General features: G+C 36.7%; 1 protein-coding gene across 3 annotated transcripts in view; it reads left to right on the top strand.

Moving 5' to 3' along the window:
• The window catches only part of LOC149896065 (uncharacterized), a 43,150-nt gene that overhangs the window by 14,280 nt on the left and 1,214 nt on the right, over positions 1-27,656 (top strand). The window contains exons 12-21 of one of the 3 annotated variants that reach the window (XM_090118154.1): positions 271-382; positions 1,101-1,372; positions 2,060-2,178; positions 3,276-3,426; positions 11,185-11,413; positions 12,279-12,418; positions 22,182-22,388; positions 22,929-23,051; positions 23,758-23,922; positions 27,381-27,550. In XM_090118154.1, the coding sequence (XP_089974280.1) occupies positions 271-382; positions 1,101-1,372; positions 2,060-2,178; positions 3,276-3,426; positions 11,185-11,413; positions 12,279-12,418; positions 22,182-22,388; positions 22,929-23,051; positions 23,758-23,922; positions 27,381-27,550 (1,688 nt within the window). Of the gene's footprint in view, positions 1-270; positions 383-1,100; positions 1,373-2,059; positions 2,179-3,275; positions 3,427-11,184; positions 11,414-12,278; positions 12,419-15,605; positions 16,124-22,178; positions 22,389-22,928; positions 23,052-23,757; positions 23,923-27,380; positions 27,551-27,656 lie in introns of those variants that run through there. The other 2 variants (XM_090118153.1, XM_090118155.1) reach the window with 2 other exon arrangements.

Genomic DNA, 27,656 nt, shown 5'->3' with positions numbered 1-27,656 from the left:
ACTTCAAGGAATATAATAAAAAAAGAATTCTTGAAATCGGTTCAGCCGTTCACACGTCATGCCAAGACAACGCGAAACGGGTTTCATTTTTATACTATAAACAAACCACACAGATACAAAAAACGGACGAAGGCAAAACTTAAAACTAACAATAAAAAATATGTATATTAAGTTTTATCCTGGAAATCACACGGTAACGGGAACTATGCGGGTTTTTCTTTGAAAACGCGGCGCAAAGCTAATTATTTAATAAATCATTTGCCCTTCCAGCGCAAGGACACGGCGGTGACTACGCCGTCGAAGACGAACGGTGAACTGAAGCGAGGCATCGATTCGGACAGCGAGTCCGATACGGACGTCAAGAAGAGCAAGAAGGACGATGGTATGTGCATGTTTTTTGTTTATTTTATGATTTTTTTATTAGTTTCATGTATGTTTGTTTGTACTAGACATGTTTTAATGTAACTGACTCTTTCAAACTTGATTTTGACCTACTAAAACGTACAATTTAATACACTTTTTTTTCAATATATAACTTCCCAACACCGCGCACCGGCTTATAGTGTTCAAGAAAAATGTCCCGTCTTTTTTTTCTTATAATTAACATAAATATGATTTTTTTTTTGGCGCATGCGTGGTTGAGAGTTCTGTCGTTGCCACGATACGGTGTAAAAACGCATCTTTGAATCTCGTCTCAATTTTAGAATTTTTGAAGTGAAAACTTCTTAGGCGGCGTTGGGTATAAAATCTTAAACTCGCGTCAGGACACGTGGCCTGATCGAAAAAGCGTAAGACGGATGTTTTTTTTTTTTTTAGCCCTTATATGCCTAGTCCGGGATACATCGCCCATTTTTGCAAGTGATTACTATCAAGCTAATTTTTCGTGAGTAGCTTTATTTTGATGAGATGCCCAATAATTTCATGTACAAAACTCTCGATTGCTGAACGTTAATAATCAAGTTTTCACTTCTGCCGGCACTCCCGGAGTGCAACCCGTCTTTTTTTTCTATTTAAAAATTCTTCTGCTATAAAACTACTAAGTACAAACTTTTCATCTGTTTTTCTTTCGTATTTTTTAATGATGGCTATTTCCTTCGCAGCGGTAGCAGCTACACCCGGCGTCACCACCACAGCCGCTGCTCCAGCAGCAGCAGCAGCCCGCAAGCCGAAGCTGGACGCGAGCGCGGCGCTCGAAGCGGAGATGCTCGCTGCTCGCAAGCGGCTCGAGCTGCCGTTCGAGCAGCGCGTCGCCGACTTCCTGCAGCTGCTGCGCGAGAACGACGTGTCCGCGTTCAGCCCGTGGGAGAAGGAGCTGCACAAGATCGTGTTCGACGGCCGCTACCTGCTGCTCGAGTCGAAGGAGCGCCGCCAGGTGCGTGAGTGGGGAGCAGTAACGTCACGAGTGCGCAGTGACGTCACGAGTGCGCAGTGACGTCACAGACGCGCAGTGATGTCAGACGCGAGTGGCTCGAGCTGCCGATCTCTATATCCACAGAATACATAATAGTAGCTAAACGCTACAGAACGGACACTCTCCGCCTCCCGTCAAAATTAAACACCTCACCCCGCACGATAACGCTATAAATGGCCCGCATTTTTCTGCAAGAACGATACGCAACGAAGATTGACAACATTAATCAAATTGACTTAAAGTAATTTTATTATTTGGATTTGTGAATATCGTTTTTCCTAGAAAATGGTTAGATGTTGTGCTGTTTACGGATGTATTTCATCAGAAAAACGCGAATTTCTTTACGCTAGTCACAATTAATGTGCCAACCCTAATAGAGTAAGATCCCAGAGCGATAAGACATAACTTATTTTCTAAAAGATGAAACTTTAAGTTCTCAGTAGTGTCTCATGTACTTTGTATACCTGCGTGTTTGTGAAGTTTGCCCAGTGACACCTGGGCAGGTACCTGGTGAGAAAGGTGACTAAAAACTTCTTCACCAGAAGTGTTATATCTCGTTCCTAATGATACGAGCTGCATTTCATTTAGTTTTAACAAGCAAAATCATACAAATAAATATAAAATACTAAATTATTTAAATAATTACAGGTGTTCAACAAATACGTACGTGACCGGGCTGAGGAGGAGCGCAAGGAGAAACGGAACAAGTTGCTGCTGAAGAAGCAAGCGTTCAAACAGCTCATGGAAGAGGCCAAGTTGCACGCTAAGTTAGTATTGATTCAATATTAAGTGAAAAAAAAAAAATTGGTTGTCTGTAAAGTCGGTTTACTGACGATAGTTGAACGTGACAACGGCCAATTGTGCTTCTTTGTCGCTCGTTCCGCGCTCTCGTTTGAACTTCAAGCCTTACATGGAACGCCTCAGAGCGAGGTAACGCCGCATGATTCATGTTTTTTCGTGCGTGCAACCGGCTCTATCGAATTATAAGACGTTGTCACGTCAAAAATAGATTTGCTACAAAACATATTTTTTAGCATTTCACCCGCGTAAATAGCCTAGGGCTATGCCGCCAAACGCTTCAGCTCTAGACATAAAAATTGAATCATAAAATCGCGCCGTTGCGACGTGAATAAGAGAAAAACAAACAAGACAACTAACAAATGCACTTATTAAAGACTAGCTGTTGCCCGCAACTTCGCTTGCGTGGAAAAGATAAATTTTCATGGTATAACTTTTCATCCCCTATTTTACCCCTTTAGGGGATGAATTTACTTAGTATTTATTTAGTAAACTATTAATTTAAGACAAAAAAGAAAAACATGAATATTCCCTATTGCTGCGCGAAGCAGCTCGGTAAGTGTGAACGTGGCCTCATTCTCCTCGGCCGAGTTACATTCATTGCTCGCATATGCAGACCCGCCTAATAAATTCAAATTTCAAATTCAACATTTATATTTTATTTTTCACAATTTTTTTTACATAATTTCACATAAGTTTTAAATCCCTAGTTAACCCACTGTGAATTTTTTAATACATAATTTAAAATGTTAATTAAATTTTACTAGCTTTTTCTATATATTTTTCAATTTAAATTATACAGATAACATTCGTTTCAATTTTATCTTATACTAGCTTTTCTCCCGCGGCTTCGCCCGCGTTTTCAGAGAAAACCCCGTATAGTCCCTTTCCCGTGGGATTTCCGGGATAAAACCTATCCTATCTCTCAAGTTGGATCGAACTGCACATGGTGTGCGAATTTTATTATAATCGGTTAAGTGGTTTAGGGGTCCATTGAGGACAAACATTGTGACACGAGATTTATATATATAAGATGTTTTTCTATAATGTAACATTCCCTCAACAGATCGTCATTCACGGAGTTCTCGACGAAGTACTGCCGCGACGAACGGTTCCGCGGTATAGAGAAGCCGCGCGAGCGCGAGGCGTGCTTCAACGAGCACGTGGCCGAGCTGCGGCGGAGGGACAAGGAGGAGAAGGAGAGACGCCGGGAGACGGTGAGATATACACGGAACGGTCGGAAATGATGCCAAAATCGATTAAATTGTCGGTCTAGAAAGATTCGGGACCCAAATATTGCCAAAATCCCAAATTTATAGATATTTGGGTGGAGGGGGGATCTATACATAGGTAGATTTGCGAAAAAAAGATGGTTGAAATGATGGGGTAAATGGCCGCCATCGTTGCTAACTTTGCCCAAAATCGTCATTTGAATTTGAAGATTTACCAAAAAAATGGTCGCCGACGTCATAATTTGCCAAAAACACCATGTAAAAGAGGTTAGGAGGAGGTAGGATATGAAGATTTTTTTTTTTATGACAGAGCAAGCAAAGGGGCAGGTGGGGCCACCTGATGTTAAGTGGTCACCACCGCCCATAAACACTTGTAACACTAGAAGTGTTGCAGGTGCAGATGCATTTAAAAAATAAACATGACCCCTATACAATCGCGATTCTAGAGGGGGGGGGGGCAACATACAACAATCATAGGGTCTCAAATGTGGCACACGTGATCTGTCCGTGTGGATTGTACTATGGCGTGATGATAATTAAACATTAAAAAAAACAGCCCTTAGAAAAAGGACGAGTTTGGTAGTCCCGGAGGTAAAAATAATCACCGCAATCAGAGCGGGATGTGCGATTTTCAATTTTATTTGCAAATTTGTCGCAAACATAAGAACCTGAATGAGGACCGATAGATGATGATGAGTCGAGAATCCTCTTTTTTCAATAGAGGAATTACACCTTCCTTTCTCCACACGTGTATGATATTATGCATAAAAATACGAACCTAATCTTGAACTTTCCTGCGAAAAAGTTAGCGGCTATCTACTATATAAAAATAAGTCGGGTTTTCCTTCCTGACGCTATAACTACAGAATGCACGAACCGATTTCCACGGTTTTGCATTCGTTGGAAAGGTCTCGGGCTCCGTGAGGTTTATAGCAAAGAAAAGGTGTCTCTGGTAGCGAAACGGAGTTCGCCCGGTTTGCTAGTATATTATATGTTTGAACTGAACTTTTGACCTCGAGCAATTACAACAGATTGTGAAAAGAATTCAAAATGGTGAAAAACGGCCGACCTCTCACCACTGGACCTTTAATCGAGCCGCACAACAAGTTTGAACAGTTTCTACTTTCCAAGTTTACTTACAACGCAAAATTTGACGATTCTTCAAAACTGGGGGTAAAGAATTAAAAAATATTCAGAAACATAGTAGCAGGCCAATCGAGATTAAAAACCCTGACAAAAAGGAGACAGCTCAGCATATGCTGCAATGTTCAGGAACATTCGCAGCATTACACATAACAAATAGACTATTGCATTTTATTTTCAAACTAGCTTTCCGCCCGCGGCTTCGCCCGCTTTGTCTAAAACATAAATAAATAAATAAAACCTTTATTTGTCTCTCTCACAAGGGTTAAAAACATAATAAATTATATACTAAAACCTTCCTCTTGAATCACTATATCTATTTAAAAAAACCGCATCAAAATCCGTTGCGTAGTTTTAAAGATTTAAGCATATATAGGGACATAGGGTCAGAGAAAGCGACTTTGTTTTATACTATGTAGTGATGACGGGCCTATTTTTTCAAACAACGGGCAAAAAGGGTATGCGGGCTGCTTGCAGTCTCTTACGCACCTTTGTAATGTACCAAAATTCATCAAAATCTGTCCATCACTTGAGAGACAAATTTCGATCAAATCGAGTCAAAATTCCATAAGCTCATGAGGATAGATTAAAATATGTTTTATTATGTCCTTAATGAAATAATTTGTACGCTGATATTCGTTGAATTTGGCTACTTCTGTACATTTTTAAGTAAATGTCATTTTTTGAGACAAGTGAGGGAGTTAAATACCAGCTAATGACCTTTTATTGAATTGTTTCAAATAATAATAATTATTTTTGAAAATTATTGAATATGGACACAGATTATATTGAATTTCTTAGCAATAATATAAAGTAAACAGGTTCGAATCCTGTCTAATATAGAATATGTAATAATTATGGTGAAATATTAACAGTACAATTTGTTTTATTTTGTTTATAGTCAAATAAAATTATCTGGGTTCGATTTCCCAAGTATGAAGTGTTTTATGAATGTTCACGCAAAGCGAATTTTAACTTTTAAATTAGAAATTTGATCAAATATATTGAAATTTTGAATATTACAATTTTTGCAAGATATTTTTTTCTCTAACAATTTATGATACAGTTTTTCATTATTGCTTCTGTTAAAAAAATGTTTTATTTGTTTTAACCAGTTACTTAACAAATAAAAATTAATAATATTTTGAATTAGAAAGCTTAAAAAAACTGAATCATAAATTCAAATATATGTTTGAATGTCCCATTTCACGTAGTTTGGAAAAGTAAATTGTTCACACATATTGATACGAACAAAATAAAAGAAACTTTATTTCAGTACAGTAAAACAAATAATTCTATTATAATTATTTCGCAAATAATTTTCCAAACTGACGTCCATTTGCAATTCACTATAATGTCACATTTCTCCGAGGCGGTAGCGTTTCACGATTGGCAGAAAAAAAGTGTGTGTTCCGAGCACACGTCAGAAGTGAAGTGAAACTTCTTTGGCAAGATTCAAAGATACCAAAATCGTCGCTTAGCTCCATGACGTGACGGTATTGCCATGACGTGTCTTGAAATTTTACTCTCAACGCGCCTTAAGAAGTTTCACTTCATCAATATACGTAAATAACGGAAACGCTTTCGTCACAAAGCTGCAACGGAAAGGAAACTTCCGTTGCAGTGACAATCGCGTAGCGTTACCGCCGCCACATTTAGCGTCGGCCACGTCGGCCAAGCTCACTCACTTGGCCGGTGTCGGCCATGTCGGCCAAGTCGGCAATGTCGGCGAGTTTCGTCGGTCAGCTGTTGTTTTGTATGCGATAGCGGTGGCGCGGCTGACGGCGGGCGGCTTCGTGCTGGCGGTGGCCACTTGGCGGCCGCGGGGTGGGATCGAAATATAGACGAATAGTTGGATCGATGTATGGGATTCGCGGTGGCTAGGTGAGGAGTTATGGGGTGGGATAGAGATGTAGTCGGATACAATAGTGGGGTGTGGTAGTGGGGTCGATCGATCGATTGCAAAGGCTAATTACATCTAGAAGTGTTGTGGGTTCCAGAAATAGTCAGTTGCAATAGCAGGTTAGAGATATAGTGCAATTGAGTTGGGAGCAGTGGGGTGGGATTACGTGTGATTTAGGATCAATAGATTGATGTGATTGGGTTATAGTGGATTATGATAATAGGATTCGCGAGGGCTAGGTGAGGAGTTATGGGGTGGGATCGAGATGTAGTCGGATAGTGGGAACAAGTGGGATCGATGTGTAGGAATCGTGGTAGGTAATTCCATTCCAATACCTTCCCCGTGGCTAGGTGAGGAGTGGTAGGGTGGGGTCGAGATATAATGGGATCGGCTTGTGGGATTCGCGAAGGCCAGGTGTAGAGAAGTGGGTTGGGGGTCGATAGTGGGATCGTCGTTTAATAGAATTCGCGGTGAATAATAGGTCAGGAGCAGTAATGTAGTGGGATCGCGCGTGATTCAAGATCAATAGGTGTGATGGGATAGACTTACAGTACAATACGATTGTAGGATTCACGGTGGTTAGGTCTGGGGCGATTTGATGGGATCGCGTAATGAAATTTTTAGCAGTTGTAGTTTGCTAGTTAGGGGTTTATGATATTTGTGCTATTAAAATTAAGGGTGGCTAGACAAGGCATCGAGATTTTTGAAGGCAAACCTTTAATTGGGTAACGGGAAATTGTTAAGCTAGATATCGACGGGTAAATTGAGATTTGCTAGTAACGTTGTTAAGTAGTAATGATAATGAAAAACAATTTATTGAATCGGCAGTTAAATTTTGTTAATTTTAGTAACGATTACCGGAGATTAATTTTGTATTTGAACTCTGAGTCACAGTCTTTAAATAATTAATAAGAATTATACAAATAAACTTGGCAAAATAACTTATAGATTCAATATACATGTTTTGTCTCAATAAGAGATAAAATACATGTATATTTTATTAATAGAACGATTCTAATTTTATTATCTGTATTTTTACCGTCAAGTGGCCACCACAGCTGGCAACAATGTTCCTAAGGTTAGACATAGTTTTAAGCAAATATTATATAAAAAAAAGTATAGTAAAATAGCGGAAATTCAAGTAACGATACATTAGAACGAAAACTGCGATTTTGCGCGGTAAGTCGATTATTTTTATATAAAAATAATAAAAAGTAATAATATAGTATTGCCATCTGCCAATTTTGAAGCATGATATTGACATTTTAAGATTTTTTTAATGGTGTTGGGTTTCAACAAATTATACTGAAATGTAATTAGTAAATTTTTTAATTTTGAATAAATTTGAAGTAAAGTTGAATTATTGTAAATAAATAGTTTGGCAGAAAAGTTAAAGTCGCTAATCCAATTTTTTCTTTCAGGGTTGCCACAATTTTTAAATTACGGAAGTTTTTCTATTTATTTTTTAAGATTCTTATTAATGATCTACTAGATCAAGATTTATAGCTACTGAACCGATGATTTTCTTTGTTTTTTTTTTAGTCACGATAAAATTATAATATTTTGAAACGTAATGATAGAAAAGCTTCCTATATATATATTAGAAAAATACTTTTAAACAGTAAATTAAATTTGTTATACAAGTAAATTTGAGATTTTGAAACGAAATATTAAAAATGAAAAAGAGATTAGGAAGAAAACAGTCTTATGTATAATTTAAAAGATTCATATGCATAATAATAATCGGAGATGCTGGGTTCGATTCCCGGTGGAAACAATAAACACCGGTTTTTGACAAAAATGCTTGCTTTTATATTAAAAAAGTTAAAAATTCATCTTCTGCGTTGTTTATAATTTTATTCAATCAAAAATTGTAATTATGATGTTGTATATCTGTCAAAAAGGAGTTGAAATCAAAGTCGCGGCAAAGAACTAGTTTAATGTGTTAAAATTTTACGTAAATGCGATCGGAGCCGGGTGTTAAAGCTTGTATAATACACTATCGCGAAAGTACCGAAAATTATAAGTAATTTTAAAACTTATTTATATATATTTATATTTATTACTCTTTTATCAAAGTCAGATAAATGATTAAGTTTTTATCGGCCTAGCAAAGCGAAGACGAACCGTTGTTATGACTTCACAGTATATAATTATGACTCAAACTCAAACAAACTCAAACATTCATTTATACTACTATTTAGTAGCACTTTCGAATCGTCATTACATAAGTATTTTTAACATTTACCACCGATTCGGAAAGCAGTATCTATGGAGAAGAATCGGCAAGAAACTCCATAGTTGCTCTTTTAAAATAATGTCAATAAATTTAATTTAAAAATTAAACTCTCATAATAGATACTATAAAGTTTACATGTTGTTACATAATAAATAATTATTGAATCTGTATCAATACACAGATACAAAATAACAAATCTGACGGCTGAACCGATCTCGATGGTATTTTATTTGCTGAATTTGTGTTCAGGAGGAAAAAATATACATAATGTGCTTGTCTAAGTTTGATATAATATCTATTAACACTATAGCTATACAATGTTTGTCGTTAGCTTTGGAATTAAATATGAAAAATACGCTTCTGTTGATTGGTTAGTACTCAAGTAAATAACACGTCTTGAGTTCGAATCTCAGACAGCATATTTACTTTGGACATAAAAAACATTTTTACAAAACCAAGTGACATAAAAAAAACACTGCATTTCTATAAATATTTTTTTCTTATATGTATAATATATTCGTATACATAAGGCTGTTTTTCCATAAGAATCTAAATTATAATAATAAATGTTAGGTAGGTTAAGATAACGAAAGTAAATGTATCTATATTGTATTTATATGTTATTTTCTCTGGCTTAGTGATCGAATGTCATTTTCTCATGTTATTATATCGACTAAAAGTAGAATGTAAGTGGGTTCGAATCCCATTACACAAACAAATGTTAATAATTGCGATTTGTATAATATTTTAATTAGTAACATTCATTAAGATTTAGAAGAACAAAGTTGATTTTTCGATCGGAATCACAAAGTAAAAATTATATTATAATTGTATAAAGTAATTAATGAAATTTTTTATTATTTGTAGGTTGAAAGGATAAGCTATGAATACACAGAGTAATTTTTTTTAGTTATAAGTGTGATCTTAAAGCCAGAGTTAATAATATTTCTTTTGACGTCTTATTTATACTGATTTGAAAGTTATTTCAAAATTTTAAGAAATAGTAAATCATCTCTTTTTTCATAAATGTTCAATCGTATACAAATTATACATGTTTTGTTTAACATTCTGGTCGATATTTTTTGTGTCTGTATGTCCCTTTAAATATTACTCAAAAACTACAGAACGCGGAATATCAAATTATATTTGGTTTCGAAGCTAAGCGCATGCATGGCTGTATTATATTTCTTGTAATTTAAGAGAATCTGCATTAATAAAATTTTAGAATACATAGAATAAGCTAAACATGTTAAAATATTAAATACTAGCTGTTCCCTGCGGTTTTACCCCCAGTGCTCCACTCCTGTTGGTCTTATCGTGATGAAATATAGCCTATAGCCTTCCTCGATAAATGGGCTATCTAACACCGAAAGAATTTTTCAAATCGGACAAGTAGTTCCCGAGATTAGCGCGTTCAAACAAACAAACTCTTCAGCTTTATTATATTATTAGTATTAGTATAGGTTTCTAGATCTTGTCAAGAAAGAGATTTATAAAAATCAGTCACCAAAATACGTTTACTTTCGTGCAACTAATGCAATGATTTTATTTCAGGCTCTAATATTTTTAATTTCCACAGCGAACTAATAAAATAGTTCTTCTTTTCAGCTGCTAATGTTTATTTATTTTTCAGCTTTTTGTCTGTAATATATCTATAGTTGTGTTTGGTTGATTGTTGGAGGGTGCGCTCTGCGATTTATTTTGATTTACCGCTTTTTTTTTGGTTAAAGTTCCTTGCCTATTGTTCCTGTATCCATCCTTATCCAATCTCAAATACCACGTTATCACGCACAAATTTCGTTCTAAAATTCGTGTTAAACTAATACTTAATGGCATTATTCGTAAGAAAATTTCATCAAAATTAATAGCTATGTATTTTTTTATAAAATTTTCTAACTCAAACATAAGCATTTATTCGTTTTACTGAACAGTCTTGAAAAGCGCATTACAATCTTGAAATCATTTTAAAAGATCCTAAACCTTAATATTTAAATGTTATATGTTTTATTTTAGCCAAACCTAAGCTATTTAGTATGTTTAGTTTCTATTATTTTATCATTTTCAAAATAACCAAACAAACAATTTATTCACCAAAACTTAACGCAAAAACAGCAGCTCGCCTTTGCTTGTATTAGAATATCGCATATAATATAACCTATACAAGCGCTTTACTTTTAACCCAAATATCCACTATCTTACGAAACGCGAAAAGTACTTTAATTTTAATCAAACCATATCTTTTAATATTGCATTTTAAATCGGCCCTTTTTTACCCTTATATTCCCTTTTATGCTTAACTGCTTTACCCCTATCCCGTCCCTATTCCATTCAATTTATATTTTAAAATTATCCATATATTCTCAAACAATTACCTAACTAACCCGACCAACAATCAACACACAACGCACGAACACACATACAAACCAATACCGCGAACTGACGAACCGTTCTCTTATAGGCGAAAACCGACTTCATACAACTGCTCAAAGACAAGAACGTGGATCGTCACTCAAGGTGGATAGAAGTCAAAAAGAAGATTGACCTGGACGTGAGGTATAAAGCGGTTGAGGGCAGTACGCTGAGGGAGGACTACTTCAGGGAGTACTGCAAGATGGTCAAGGAGGAGAGGAAGAAGGACAAGGAGAAGGAGAAAGAGAAGGAGAAGGACAAGGATGGCAAGGAGAAGGGTGAGTTTTAGCTTAAAATGTGTGCAGAATCGACTGAGCGAACTGATTATGATGATTTTTTTATTACTTTTTATTTCCCATGAAAATTTTGTCCTGTTTTGATAATTTCATGGCAGTTTAGTTTTTGTTACTGCCTCCTCAGTACAGTAAACGCGTGAGCGTAGTGCTGAGGAATCCTGGAATCGATTCCCGGTCCCAAAAAAGTCTCGGTCTTGCAAGACACAGAAGACTGATTCACTTGTCCGTAAAATAATCGACAAGTTAAACAGATGAATGCATAATGCCCCTGTCCCATACCCCACTAGGGGACACGAGACTTCACTTATGGAGAAGGTCGCTACGACGTCTTAAAGCAGTATTAATTCTAGCGTGGATGAAATGTCGGATATATATGGTCTTGCGACATCACTTTCACAAACTGGAAATAATACTGCTGTTAACAGAATTATACTGCTGGTAACATAAAAATGTGTGCGTGTACTAAGTACTTAGTGTACACACGTAAGAAGTGAAACTTCTTTATGACCTTATTTTTCAAAAAATAATTTACTATATGCAACTTTACTGAAATACGTCGAATCACGCGTGGTAGGGATAAGAAAAAGATGACGCGTTACGGAAAAATGTCACGCGTAACGAAAAAATGTTACACTAAATTTTTTTCCAACCCCGATAAAGAAGTTTCACTTCAATTAAATAAAAAATCCTAAAATATTTATTTTCACACCCCTTCTTTAGCAGGAAGAAATTGCAGGAAGCCTCCTTGGATAATAAACCGATACTTTTTTCAGTAAAATAGTTACGTCTCAATATTTTTAACTATAAATTTATTACATTTTAATTTATTTTTTGTATTAAATCTCAGATCGCGAACGCAGCAGTAGGAAAGACAAAAAGGAGAAGGACAGGGACAAGGATAAGGAAAAGGAGAAGGAGAAGGAGAAAGAGAAAGATAAAGACAAGGAGAAGGAGCCAAAGAAAGATAAGAAGAAAGATAAGAGCGAGGTAAGTGGTGAAAAAATACAAATAGTATTGATTTTAGTATAAAAATATATTTATTGTTTATTTTTTGCAATTTCAATTCCTTAAAATTTGTTTTTCTTCCAATATTTAACGAAGTGTGAGTAGATTTTTAATTTAAATTAATTTTTTTTATGTAGATATTCTACGATTAAAATTGTTTGAATTTTTTTTTCTTAATAAAATAGGTATTTTTATATCGATAGTCTAACTTGTAACCATTTGTGATTAATTTCATTTGGTATTTTATCTCTTTCATTCGTACGTACGTTGACATAAGTGTAAACGAGATAAATACTACTACCACTACTACTAATAGTTTTACTTCGACCAAAGAAACGTACAAAATTAATACATTAATAATTTTTAAAATATTGACGATTAAATCAACGTAATAGGATTGATTATACTCAAGTCTGAATGTCATTCTAATTTTCAAAAGCTGTGAATAACATTTTTTTTTTCAAAACATGCATTCGTACAACATCCTTTATTCGTGCATTTTTATTTTGACTACGATAAAAATATGGAATTGTAGTTTTTAGATTTTTTTTTAAGGTTATTATAAACGCTATTGTGAGTATAGAGCCTATAAATAAATACTATATTGACTCTAGTGTGCATAGAAAATGTATGAAAGAAACTACTAGTAACTAAATCTATATAATATATAAAACTCAAAGGTGACTGATATAGTGATCTATCAACGCACAGCCCAAACCACTGGACGTATCGGGCTGAAATTTGGCATGCAGGTAGATGTTAGGACGTAGGCATCCGCTAAGAAAGGATTTCCCGAAATTCTTGCGGGAACGGGGAAAAACGGGGATGCACGTACAAAGTCGTGGGCGGAAGCTAGTTACATATATACATCTTAGCACATACTTTTATAGTGCCATTTTGTTTGAGTCATTCAGAGAAGGGAATATCTAGAAGATTCTATGAGCATTTAGGCCATTGCCACTTTTGTACTAGGATTACATTATAATCAAGGAAGCAATCATCAAAATCGCCCTTTTGACGATGATATTAGATTGTTCACAATTTTCTCTTGTTCTTTCTCTAAAAATTTTCTTAGGTTAATATTCACTTTACTATATTCTGTGTATTGTCTGTCTATTTAATGAAATTAAATGCAACAGTTGCAAATCAAAATATTCTACATGATTTTTGGCATCTATTAATAACTAGCGGTCCGCCCCGGCTTCGCCCGTGGTACATATTTCGCAATAAAAGGTAACCTATGTCCTTTCTCGGGTATCAAAATAGCTCCATACCAAATTTCATGCAAATTGGTTCAGTAGTTTAGACGTGATTGAGTAACAGACAGACAGACAGAGTTACTTCCGCATTTATAATATTACTAGCTTTCCGCCCGCGGCTTCTCTCGCGTTTTCAAAGAAAATCCCGTTCCCGTAGGATTTCCGGGATAAAACCTATCCTATGTCCTTTCTCGGGTATCAAAATATCTCTATACCTACCAAATTTCATGCAAATTGGTTCAGTAGTTTAGGCGTGATTGAGTAACAGACAGACAGACAGAGTTACTTTCGCATTTATAATATTAGTATGGATTATGGATATTATGGATTATCAACAAAGAAAACTGTAAAATTAACGTAAGAAAAGTTTAATTATATTAATAACAATAAATTAACAGCTGGTATATGAGAATAATTTATGCTTGAGAGATTTTGACGGGTTTTCAGGTTTAAAAAGATTAAAATGCTACAGGCTGTTCGAATTATAATATTATGAACGGCTGGATTGAAAGACTGTCGGATAATATATCATTTGCCAATTTTTTTTCTGTAATAAAATAATAATAAAATTCATCTGATAATAAGTAAAAATATATATTACATCTCTTTTTGTAGCACAGTCTTTACGAAACGAAAACTGCGAGATATCCTTCTCGCTCTGATAGGCTAATAATATGTGTGAAGGAAAGAGATGGCTCTATATAAATTACTCATTTTGACTCTTAACTTTTTTATACGATTTAACTTATTGGATTATTATTCAATTAACACCGTTAAGCTAATCTGCCACGGACACGAATTATTTATTGCGCCGCGTACGTTCAAATAAAATACAATTTACCTAACTTTGCGCGTGTGTTTGTGTGTGTGTGCGTGAGCAGCAGTCGACTGTCATAATCTGCGGGGGTCAGTGACCCGCGCGAAGTGAAAATAAAACAAGTTTGAATAGAAAGGAAAAAAAATAGCTACAGACTAAAAAGAGTCACGGTTTTACAGTTTACAGAGGGAGGGACTTAAGGAGCGACGGTGAGATAAACGTTCCGTATACACGCTCGGTGGGCTTGCACAAACTTGTTTGCGTACATTTATATGCAGTTTTCGTGTAGATTGGACTGAGCGTCAAAAAATTTGTATGGGATAGAAGTTTTTCAATCTAGCTGTGATAGAACATTATCCGTCTTATTACAAACCGAGTCTAAAACGTATTAAAACCATCGTCTAAGCAGAAGTCTTATTACAAAATATGTTTTGCGTTAAACAATAGATATGGACAAGTTTAAACCTCTGTATTAAATTTAAACCATGACTTTATAGTCTAGGTTTAAACCAGGTTTATTTAACTTTTTGTAATAAGACGGTATAGCTTCATTTCGCACAATCAGTCCATTCTATACCTATCGAACATATTTCGCTTGACGATACGTCGTTAGTTTGTGCAAACTACGCACGGGGGGCGTGTAGTCGGATCACAGCAGCGAGCCTACATCGGACACCCGCAGACTATGACAGGCGCCAAAGGCTCGGCCACATGTATACGTTAACGTATACACTACCACGGGTTACTGTGACGTCATAAAGCAGTTATAATTCCAGTATGGTAAAGTTATGCCGCTAGACGAGCTGCTTAGCGCTGTCTTTGTCTTAACTGGAGTTAATACGCCTTTAAAACGTCACGGTAACGCTCGATGTGACCGCAGCCTTGCGTACTAACATGAATGCGTTACGTTCCCAATGATTCGACCGCTAGCTTCTTAATCACTGCAATGCGAATGTTGTAAGTAATTGACAATGTGCAAAATTAACGTTCGTCTTAGGTGCGCCACGTGTCCGATGCAGGTTCGCTAACGCGTCTGGTATTTTGATCGTCTCCCGTCCGTGTGTCTCAATCAAACGCTCCTTTTGTCCCGCAGAAACAGGAGCCGACTGAGGACGAGAAGAAACAACCGACGCCGCCTCCAGACCAGTGGGCGGAGATACTCGGCATACCCGGCGAAGACGACTCCAAGTCTGACTCCAAGTCCGACACCAAGTCGAAACCGTCTGACAGAAGCGACGAGTCGTCTGACAACCCCGTCTCCCCGAAACAGTTGCGATCCTCCAAAAAAGAAGCCCCCACACCAGAAAAGAAGTCCCCCCTGAAATCTCCGCTCGCATCTCCACTGAAGAAACGGAAACAAGATTTCAAGTCGCCGGAACCGGAAGTGAAGGGCAAGAAGAAAACGGAGAAGACTGAGAAGCGGAAACGGAAGTCGGAGAAAGAATAGTGTTTGCTGAAGGTGTTCTGCAGGCGGGCGACGTACAGGCGATAGGGAACTAAATGGTTGTGAAAGTGTATAGATAGTGACTTAGTGTGGAGTGGTTCTCGTATTAGTAGGTTTTATTGGTGATGCGTGGATTGTATAATAGAAAAGTTTGAGCGCTCTTTTTTGGTTGAAAATAGGACGATATAAATAGGGTGTTCATAACTTGTGTACTACTACGCTCTTTTTTGGTAGATAGAAATCGGTATAGTACAGTGTGTGCAGAATTTTAACTACTCGTAACAATCTTTTTTGTCAGAAAAATGAAGGTCGTTATAGTGCACCTTGCAGGGTGTTCATAATTTGCTTGCAACTGCACTTAACGCTCGTTTTTGTTAGAAGACAAGAGTTATACTACAGCATGTTCTTAGATAAATTTGTGGTGTTAAAGCACTTATTTTAATGGTCAAAAGTTTTATATATCAAGGACATTACCATGTTATTTCCAGTGTGGGAAAGTGATAGCGCTAGACTGGAAAAATGACAGCGACTTCGCGCGAATTAGGCAATTCGCGCGAAGTCGCTGTCATTTTTCCACACTGGAAGTAATACTGCTTTAAGACAACACGGTACAGGCTGTATACTGATTTTTCGGTTATTTACTATTGATGTATAATATTTTTTAAACCATATAAATAATCTTCGATTGAGAACTGAAAGTGACACGCATCTACCAATTTAAATCTTTGAAAGAGTGTATGCAGACAATATTACCAATAATTCAAATATAAACCGACCCAATAAATGATAGAATTAAAGAAATGTCATTCGATTATTTTATGATACATTATGACTGTAATATTATGAATATATTACGTATATATTACGAACCGCCTTATAACGTAGTTTCTAATTAAGGCAATTGACAACTTAATCTGTGAATATAGTGCGCTCTCTTTCTATCCAACGGACATTATTACATGTGCGAGAGAGACGTCACGATTTTTACCCGGACTTACAAAATGACCACAAGTGTACTGTAAAAACGAAAGTGTAAATAATCGCAAGTACTATAATAGTATTGATAATGTTTAATATTACAACATGAGTATATAAATAGTACATAGACAAAAGTTTCATAAAACCGCGCGAATCGGTTCCACAACTATAAGGTATTTCATTAAACATCAGTCGATGTTGGAGGCCTGTAGTGGCCATCTCGTTTAAGTGACATCTAAAAAAAAGTGAGTGTGTCGAGCACACGTGTCCGAAATGAAACTTCTTTGGCAAGATTTAAAGATAACATAATTTATGCCTTACTCAATGACGTGACGTCACTTCAAAAATATATCATAATTCAATCATCAAAAGTATTATGAGCCTCATATTCAATTTTGTATAATCTAAAGGTGAAATAAAGATTTATTATAGGTAACTAAGTAAATAAATTGTATTACGATAGTGAAAATATGTAGTTAAGAACTTGGCACGTTCTTAAGAAGTTTCGTCTCTGTACTATTTATCTACTCATGTCATAGTATGTACTTCTAAAGTATCTTCCTCGTTGGTAGTAAGTGACCAATATGTAAATTATATGTGTATTATATAGTAGTGTGTAATTATAATGTAGTTTTTTCAGATATATACTAAGTTATATGTAATGTTTAGTGTTAAAATTTAGTGTAAGCGGTTCGCACTAAATACTATTTTTCATAAAGCATTGTATAAACGCATGTTTCATCAATATTTTTTTTTGTTGACTTTCACATGATTCTGGTGAATTATATTTCAAATTTACTTGACATGTCGAGCTTTTTGACATAATAACGTTAAGCCTTTTGACATAACAATGTGAAACCTTTTGACAAGTGTATATTCGTGCGAATCAACAGTTCGTGCTGTTATACGCATTACAAGGTGTTTTGTGTTTTTTTTTTTCAAATACATATCACAATATACATATACAACCAGTAGGGAAACTTCATACAACACGTTCGTAATGGCTCACGCACACAAGCAAGCGTGTTTACGAGAATCGTAAGGGTATTATCACAATCTATACTTAATATTATACAGCTGAAGAGTTTGTTTGTTTGAACGCGCTAATCTTAGGAACTACTGGTCCGATTTGAAAAATTATTTCGGTGTCAGATAACCAATTTATCGAGGAAGGCTATAGGCTACATATCATTACGCTTAGACCAACAGTAGCGAAGCCACGCGGGTGAAACCGCGAAGCGCAGCTAGTTGACAGTCTATATAAGAACGCTTACGATTCTCGCGCTTGCTTGTGTGCGTGAGCTTTCGAACGTGTTGTATGAAGTTTCCATACTGGTTGTATCTGTGTATGTGATAATATTGTCTTGTTTGACTATTTAGGATGTTGTTTAATAGACTAGGTTATTTTATATTGACTATTAAAAAAAATGAATTTTTTTAAATAAAATATTTGGTTTTTTTTTAATTATTGACTTGAGGCAATAGTTATTGTTTTTTTTTTAATGTTTATTGTATATTTATTTTTGTATTCCTATCTTTATTTTTTAAAACGAATGTCAATTTTTTTCTTCAAAATACATAAATCTAAAGTTATGTCTAATGTGTATTAACTTATGAATTTAATGTCACTTTTAGGTGGGTTAGGTTTTCTATACGAAAAAAAAAACAGTAAATTTTCTCTATTGTTTGAGTATTTTTAATTTTCGTACTATTTATGGCCTTACTATATATGTATATGGTTATGGCAACATTTTTTTACGGAAAACATTTTGAAATGTACAATGTACATGTAAGGTAAAATAAAATTTGTATAATTATTTTTTGACGGCCGATTTTTCAATGCTTGGATAAAACTTATCCGTCCAATAAAGTATTACACGATAATATTAAAATGTCACGTAAACTGTCAAATACGGGCAATTAGAATACGTTTTTAAAATGGTAGTTTTATACATTATTCGACGAATAAGTTTTATCCAAGCATTGAAAAATCGGCCCTTAGATCATCTACTTTAGGTTTAAAATACAACTACGCCACTATAATATATCGTATAAATGTATTAATACATTTAAGATTTTGTTTGATTTTAATTAAAAAATGTTTTTTTTTTATTTGATTTTTTTATTCATTATCATTTCATATTAATGATTTGCAAATCTTAATGATCGCATAGTATTTTAATTATTCTTATAAATAAAAAATATTATAACCACTTTTTTACTTTTATGTCGCTATTAAAAACGGCAAAGCACAATTTGATTGTTTGTTTTTAAATTAAGATAGGTGTATGTTCATTAATTAACTTTAAACTAAAAAGAGCTTAATGTATTAATTAAAATTAATATAATTCGTTCTAAACTTAAGAAAAATAAGGAAGGTTGTATATCTTTCTCAATTATCTCACTGTGCTAGAAAGAGACGAATCGTTAGCCGTAATTTTAATATGATTGTTGTGAAAATAGTAATAAATATTAATAAAACATGGATAGTACTGTTTCTTTCTTACATATTCACATCTCAGTGTGCTAGAGAGAGATATAAAACATAAGCCGTAGTTTAGTGTTTTTCTTGAAGCGTGAATGAAACGGACAATTATTTCTGTTTCATTAATTCATACACATCTCCCTGTGCTAGAAAGAGATCGATATATGTCGTATTGTTGTTATAATAAGGAGAAATGTGTGTTGTTTCTTTCTAACATATCCAAATCTTACTGAGCGGAGCGAGATAGACTGTTTCAACATGCTCTATTAAGTCTTGTACATTGGAATAATTGAATTGTTGGAAAATATTATATTTGAGGCCCCTTGAAGTGCAAATTAATATAAACACAAAATTAAGCCAAAAACTGTAGAAATATTATATGTTTGTAAAACAAAATATCTATACCTTTTTAGATTTAAGTGTCACATATATCGGTAAGTTTCTTTGTAAATAAAAAACGGGTACTGTGAAATTGATTGTTTGTTTGATGTAAAGCTAGTTGTCTCTTTCTGACGCTTGCAAATAGTCATCGTTAAAGCGAGATGCGATATAGAATCCAGTACGAAACCTATCTATTTTAAGGTAGCAGGTTCACAATTTTTACTGTTATCTGCTAATCTAAAAATTGCAAATTTTAATATCACAACATATTTTTGAAATTAAGTAGCTATAAAATTGATTTGCAGTGAAAATTTTTAATAATATACCCAATGCAGTACATTATAATTGATCAAATTAATAAAATATGCAATACTAGCGCCGCACCCGGCTTTGCCTGAGGTATGTAAATATAATTATATAACCTATAGCACTTGGCGATGACATACATATCTTGATGCCCTTTACTCGAAGTTTTATTTTATTTTTGATTGGATAAGACCTTTTTTTATCAGTTTCACATATTTGGTTCCCAATAATTTTTTATGCATTTACATGACTACGAAATATTTAGCGTTTATACTGTTTTTCGATATTGGGCCTTTTACCCAAACTAGGTACAGAACATGCTTAGAAAAATATACATATTTTTATTTAGCACTAGCGACCCGCCCGCGGCTTCGCCCGCTTTGTAACCTAATAAATTAAACTTAAACCTAATAAATTATATACTAAAATCTTCCTCGAGAATCACTCCATCTATTAAAAAAACCCCATCAAAATCCGTTGCGTAGTTTTAAAGATAGCATAGGTACATAGGGACAGAGAAGCGACTATGTTTTATGCTATGTAGTGATCCTACAAAATTTTATACAATATTTATTTTATACACAACAAGATCTATTTTATAATCATTTTCACAGTATCTGTCCACTTATGATAGTGTTGTATTTGTAATAATTGTGAAAATAAATAATATGATTGTATGTTTTGTTATTTTACTCCCATTTTAATATTGAAACAGTTAAAACTTTCTTTAGTAAATGTATTAACACTATTAAGTACGGAAGAAGTCTGTGATTTGACAAAATTTTTCAAAAAAAGTTGAAAAAAATCAAGTTAATATTGAGCTGTTCATCAGTATGGAATATAATGTTTATCATTCATAATTTAATGTTGCCATCAGTCTGTAGACTAAAATCTTGAAAAATAATACATACATAGATTTCCCGACGTAGAGTACTGAGACCTCTTATTTCCAGACAGTTTCCGCCGTGAGTTAAAATGACTGGCAAATTCATATTATACCATAATGAACCATGACTGGTTATTGTGCTCATAATATGAATTTGCCAGTCATTTCAATTTACGGCCTATACTGTCTTGAAATAAGAGGTCATAGTACGGCCTCTGTTCTATATCAAATTGTTTATTTTAAAGATTTGTTGTTTGTTTAAAAAGTTCAAGATCATATTCCGTCTCATTTATGATTTTAGAGTCCCATTTTACCATAAATCCTATCACAACTTTATATCACCCCTTTTTCAAATCTTGCAAATATTTTAAATACTTTTGCTTTTTGGAGAAATCACGTTAAAAAATTTTTTTGGTAGGTCCACATTTATATCATGTAATCGTATCCGTACCAGGCGTATCGTATCGAGTATGCGTATCCTAAGTGGGGATGCCCATTTTGACCATACCGTATCTTACGACATTACATTATACATTACTAGATTTGTTGCCGTGGGATTTCCGGGATAAATCCTATCCTATGTGTTAATCCAAGTTACCCTCTATATGTGTGCTAAATTTCATTGTAATCGGTTCAGTAGTATTTGCGTGAAAGAGTAACGTAAACATACTCACACACACACACCCAAACAAACATTATATTAAGTAGGATTATTAGTATTATTTACGACAAGTATCAGATACGCGGTTAGTAGCGATCGGGGTGTATCATGATCGCCATCATTTTGCGTCTACACTAGCAATCATGATACGCGACGGAGATCTGATACGTGAAAATGATTCAAGTATGGACCCACCTTTACCTTACCCGAGAGGAAACGTGTACAATGTGCATACATACACTTTCAGAATGGTTGATACACAGAATTTCAGGTGTTAGGTTGCAAAATTCACCATAATATTGAAAAATGGTTCTTAGACAGAATTTCAGATGCAAAGCTATTATGTAAAATAGAGCGTGTGTGCTGAGCCCACATGTCAGAAGTGAAACTTCTTTGGAAAGATACAAAAATCGTCACCTTACTCCATGTCGTGATGGTATTGCCATCATGCGACCATACAATTTTACTCTCAACGCGCCTATAGAAGTTTCACTTCAAAATTGTAATCATCGAATGCTAAAAAAGCAGGAGGAACCACCAAAGACGGAGGGGGAGCCGGGCGAGGAGGAGCCGACGAAGGAGGACGACGAGGAGAAGGAGAAAGAGAAGGAGAGGGAGCTGCGTGCGCAGGCGTCGATCAAGGAGAGAGAGAAACAGGTGCAGAAGGCGCTCGCCACCAGCCTGCGGGACCGCGACAAGGAGAGGGAGTTCCACAAGCGGGACGAGGCGATGCAGGTGAGAGGGGGGAGGAGAGAGGGGGGACCGGGTGCAGAGGGAGCTCGCTACGAGGGGAGGGGAGAAAGGGACAAACACTTCTTTATTCCATTTGATTTGGGATACCATAGTTTTATCATTTACGATCGGTGAGGAAAGCACTATAGAGAAGAGACAGCAACAAACCCTGTAGTTGTTCTTGTTCTAATCCTGTTACTTTTACATACTTATGATGGCAAAGAACGTGGTTCTAAAGCGATAACAGTTTTAATTCTATTTCAATTCAAACTTTGTGCACGTATCAAGGAACAGTGACAATACAATAGTTTCATGAGTTTATCTTATATTAATTACTAGCTTTCCGCCCGCGGCTTCGCCCGCTTTGTCTAAAACATAATAAATTATATACTAAAACCTTCCTCTTGAATCACTCTTATCTATTTAAAAAAACGCAACAAAATCCGTTGCGTAGTTTTAAAGATTTAAGCATACAGTGCAAAGCAAGCATAGTGATTTTGTACAACGTAGTGTTATAGTTAGATAATTTATAATGGTTTGCAGCACTTCAACGCCCTACAAGCGGACCTCGTCAGGAATCCGGACCTGACGTGGCGCGAGGCGAAGAAGCAACTGAAGAAGGACCACAGATACAGTCTCGCTGACGACCTCAGCAAGGAGGATAAGGTTTGTTATTGGTTTTTATTTAAAAAAATGAAATATGCAAAAGGGTGTCCCTTTTTTATCAAACTTTACTCTCTAATCTTACACTTTATTTTTATTCAAAGGAATTTTGTTAAAAACTAGCCATTTTAAATTTGTTTAAGTTTCAAAAATCTTGCCAGGCTTTCAACGTCTAGTCCTAGTGGATTGTACATATTTTTGAAGATATCTCGTCTTCATTTCCTCATTTTTACTTTTAACATGACTTAAGTTCAATTTTTTTGGATGGGCTGACTTACGTCTCTCTTTTTTCTCATATATTCTTCTCAAAAGTGTGACTTACCTTTGTTTCTCCATAATCTGGGCTTTTTTGCCCGGCTATGATTTCGACCTGTATGTTCATTTACTGATTTCTTGTCTTTTTTTTAACTTCGTCACGCTCGTAATCCAGGAGCGTGATTTTGACCTGTATGTTGCTGATTTCTTGCCTTTTTTTTTGACCTCGTCACGCTCGTATTCCAGGAGCGTGATTTTGACCTGTATGTTATTGATTTCTTGGTTTTTTTGACCTCGTCACGCTCGTATTCCAGGAGCGTGATTTTGACCTGTATGTTGCTGATTTCTTGGCTTTTTTTTAACTTCGTCACGCTCGTATTCCATGAGCGTGATTTTGACCTGTATGTTTATTAACTGATTGCCTTTTTTTGACCCCGTCACGTATATATTCCAGGAGCGACTGTTCAACCAGCACATCAGCGCGCTGTCGCACAAGCGGCGCGACAAGCTGCGCGCGCTGCTGGACGAGCTCGGCACCGCGTGCACCGCGCACTGGCGCGACGTGCGCAAGCAGCTGGCGCAGCACGCGGCCGCGCCCGCCTACCGGAGCGCGCAGCAGGTGTGTGTGTGTGTGTGTGTGTGTGCACCGCGCACTGGCGCGACGTGCGCAAGCAGCTGGCGCAGCACGCGGCCGCGCCCGCCTACCGGAGCGCGCAGCAGGTGTGTGTGTGTGTGTGTGTGTGTGTGTGTGCACCGCGCACTGGCGCGACGTGCGCAAGCAGCTGGCGCAGCACGCGGCCGCGCCCGCCTACCGGAGCGCGCAGCAGGTGTGTGTGTGTGTGTGTGTGTGTGTGTGTGTGCACCGCGCACTGGCGCGACGTGCGCAAGCAGCTGGCGCAGCACGCGGCCGCGCCCGCCTACCGGAGCGCGCAGCAGGTGTGTGTGTGTGTGTGTGTGTGTGTGTGTGCACCGCGCACTGGCGCGACGTGCGCAAGCAGCTGGCGCAGCACGCGGCCGCGCCCGCCTACCGGAGCGCGCAGCAGGTGTGTGTGTGTGTGTGTGTGTGTGTGTGTGTGCACCGCGCACTGGCGCGACGTGCGCAAGCAGCTGGCGCAGCACGCGGCCGCGCCCGCCTACCGGAGCGCGCAGCAGGTGTGTGTGTGTGTGTGTGTGTGTGTGTGTGTGTGCACCGCGCACTGGCGCGACGTGCGCAAGCAGCTGGCGCAGCACGCGGCCGCGCCCGCCTACCGGAGCGCGCAGCAGGTGTGTGTGTGTGTGTGTGTGTGTGTATCAGTACTTAGGGCGGTCGTAAACCCTAAGAGCGTATATGCACTATGCGGGTAGCCGTCCGGCTGACCGCAAGCACAATTATGTACGTAATATTCATTTCTATGCGCACTGCGATGCGGCTACCGCAGACCGCACAGTGCGCATAGAAATTTTTTTTATTTTTTTTTTTTATTTTTTTTTTTTTTATAAGAACACAACAGTCATACATGATTAATATAACAAAGTTCTAAAACTAACTATGACCACACAACATGTTCTATTATTAAAAAGAAAGACAACATATATAAAAAAGAAAACGAGCCTCACGCAAATGAACTAACTACTAATCTTAATCTTAAAATAACAAATAAAGCCCACATTTCATTACAAAGTTATAAAAGTTATAAAAGTTTAATTTATACATAAGTTATACAATACATAAAATGCTATTTCTTAATTGATGTCTATAACTATTACAAGAACATTGAAAAATATCTATGTCTAATAATTCATCATTATAAAATTTGGCTGCTCTTTTTAAAAAGGCATTCTTGGCGTAATTTGTGTTACAGGGTGTGACCTCAAATGTATATCTGCAACGTGAGGAAATTCTGGGAACTCTTAATTTTATTTTTTCTAATAGCAAGCCTGAATCAATTATGCAATGCATGATCTTATAAAGAAACATCTGGTCCAAAAATAGACGACGCTTTTCCAGTAAACTTATATTATGTTTTTTAGAAGTAGTTTCATAATTGATAAAGGTATTTCCAGTCCGATATTCTAAAGCTTTTAGAAATTTATTTTGAATTTTTTCTATACGAGTAATGTGGACTTTGTAATAAGGGCTCCATACAGTAGATGAAAATTCCAAAATACTGCGAACAAAAGCATAATATAATACAGTAGAACCTCTATAAGTCGAATACCAAGGGAGACGCCAAAAAATTCGAGTTATAGAGTTTTCAACTTATTGAGGATTTTGAACACCTGACACCAATCAAGCAAACACGTGTTTACGTGAGTCATAGATTTATTATCATTAACTCCTAAAATGTTTTCTATGAAACAATAAGTAGTGTACTTACATTGTCGGCACGTTCTTAAAGTCGGTAACTTATTTTTGTTCGAACAATAGCGGTAATAAATTTCTAATGATCAAGTTGTAAAGGTTGTAAAATAAAATAAAACGTTGCTATGTTCGACATACAGAGGTCAAATTTAATTTTTCGAGTTATAGAGTGAAAATATGTACCAAAATGGCTTGGAGGGACTCGGTGATTATTTCGACTAACAGAGGGTAGAGATTTCAAGTAATGGAGGTTTTGGTGTTTGAAGGGAAGGGAACAAAACATTTTTTCGAGATTTGGAGGTTTTTGACTTATCGAGGTTCGACTTAACGGGGTTCTACTGTATTTTATAAGTGGACGGTTGTTTAAATGGTTTAGCGAGACGAAGTATCATTCCTAGTTGCTTATAGGCTTTAGAGATTATGTATTCCATGTGTAAATTAAAGCGTAGTTTTGTATCGAGAATAACTCCTAGATCTCTTACTTCCGTGACGCGTTTTATTTTATAACCGGAGAAGGCGTAATCGAAAATAAGGGGATTACGTTTTCTATTGAATGAAATAATTTGACATTTATCGGGGTTAAGAAATAATTGATTGATGTTGCAGAATAATTCAAACTTCACTAAATCTGATTGCAATTTTAAACTATCTTCAAGTGTATTAACTGTCATAAAAATTTTTGTATCATCGGCGTAAAGTAGATGGTGTGAATTTTGAAAACAAGAACCTATATCGTTTATATAAACAGTAAACAAGAATGGACCCAAATGGGAACCTTGTGGAATACCCGAAGGAATCTTTAAGAATCCAGAGGTGTAACCCTTAATTGCGACAGCTTGGCTTCTATTAGAAATATACGATTGAAGCCAGCGGAGAAGGTCACCGTGTATACCAAACTTGGATAATTTCATTATGAGTGTGGAGTGATTAATTTTATCGAAAGCTTTTGAAAAGTCAGTATACACGGCGTCCACCTGCAGGCCGGCATCAAGAGCATTCAAAATAAAGTCCGTATATAGTACAAGATTAGTCTCTACGCTCCGCCCCCGGAAGAAACCATGTTGATGCTGTGAAATATGTCGAGATGTTATCTGTTTTAATTGGTTTGTGACTATCTTTTCAAAAATTTTTCCTAATACGCATAATTTAGAGATCGGCCTATAATTTTGAACGTTTTGTTTATTACCGCCTTTGGAAATGGGTGTTATTAAAGCCTTTTTCCAAATATTGGGAAAACATCCTTCTCTTAATGACTTATTGTATATAATCCAAACTGGGACAGATAGTTCTTTTGATAATTTTGAAATAAGAAAAGGATGCACACCATCGAAACCGGCACTTTTTTTGGTGTCAACTTTTTTTAGATGCATCTGAAGAAGAAGAAGAAATGAATATTACGTACATAATTGTGCTTGCGGTCAGCCGGACGGCTACCCGCAATGCGGCTACCCGCATAGTGCGTATACGCTCTAAGTACTGGTACACAATCTGCTTCAAGCAGTTGAGTTCGACGGCTTGAAGCCGCGACCGTGCGGTAAACTATACACATTCATTCACAGTCGGACACGAACTGCTCGAGCTGTCGCGACCGCTTCAAGCCGTCAACTGCGCGATTTGTACCGCCCGAGCAGTCCATGTACGTTGCTCAGCCGTTAACTGCTAGAGCTGCGGGTGTACGGCCGCTCTAATGGCGCCGTTTCATTAGTCGTTAACTCGTCTTGTATGCGTGTGCGCAGATGGAGCGCGAGTTCCGCGACTACCAGCGCGACAAGGCTTCAGCCGCGAAGGCCGCGCTGCGCCAGCTGCTGCTGGAGACGCGCTCGGTGACGCACCGCACGCTCGCCGCGGTGAGGGAGTCGCCCGCCGCACTCACTGCCGTGCACGACGCGTTGAAGGGGGACGCCAGGTGAGAGGGGGGAGGGGGAGGGCGACGTGGGGGGAGCGAGCCCTTTGCAGTACACAACGCGATGCGGGGGGAGGGAGGGGTGTGCTACCAGAGCAATTATATCAAC

The sequence above is a fragment of the Colias eurytheme genome, chromosome 29 (assembly GCF_061535395.1).
Source record: "Colias eurytheme isolate Ceu_HAF_F1 chromosome 29, ilColEury1 Martin Lab GWU primary, whole genome shotgun sequence".
Taxonomy (NCBI): Eukaryota; Metazoa; Arthropoda; class Insecta; order Lepidoptera; family Pieridae; genus Colias; species Colias eurytheme.
This window is presented reverse-complemented; position numbering and strand designations above follow the sequence as displayed.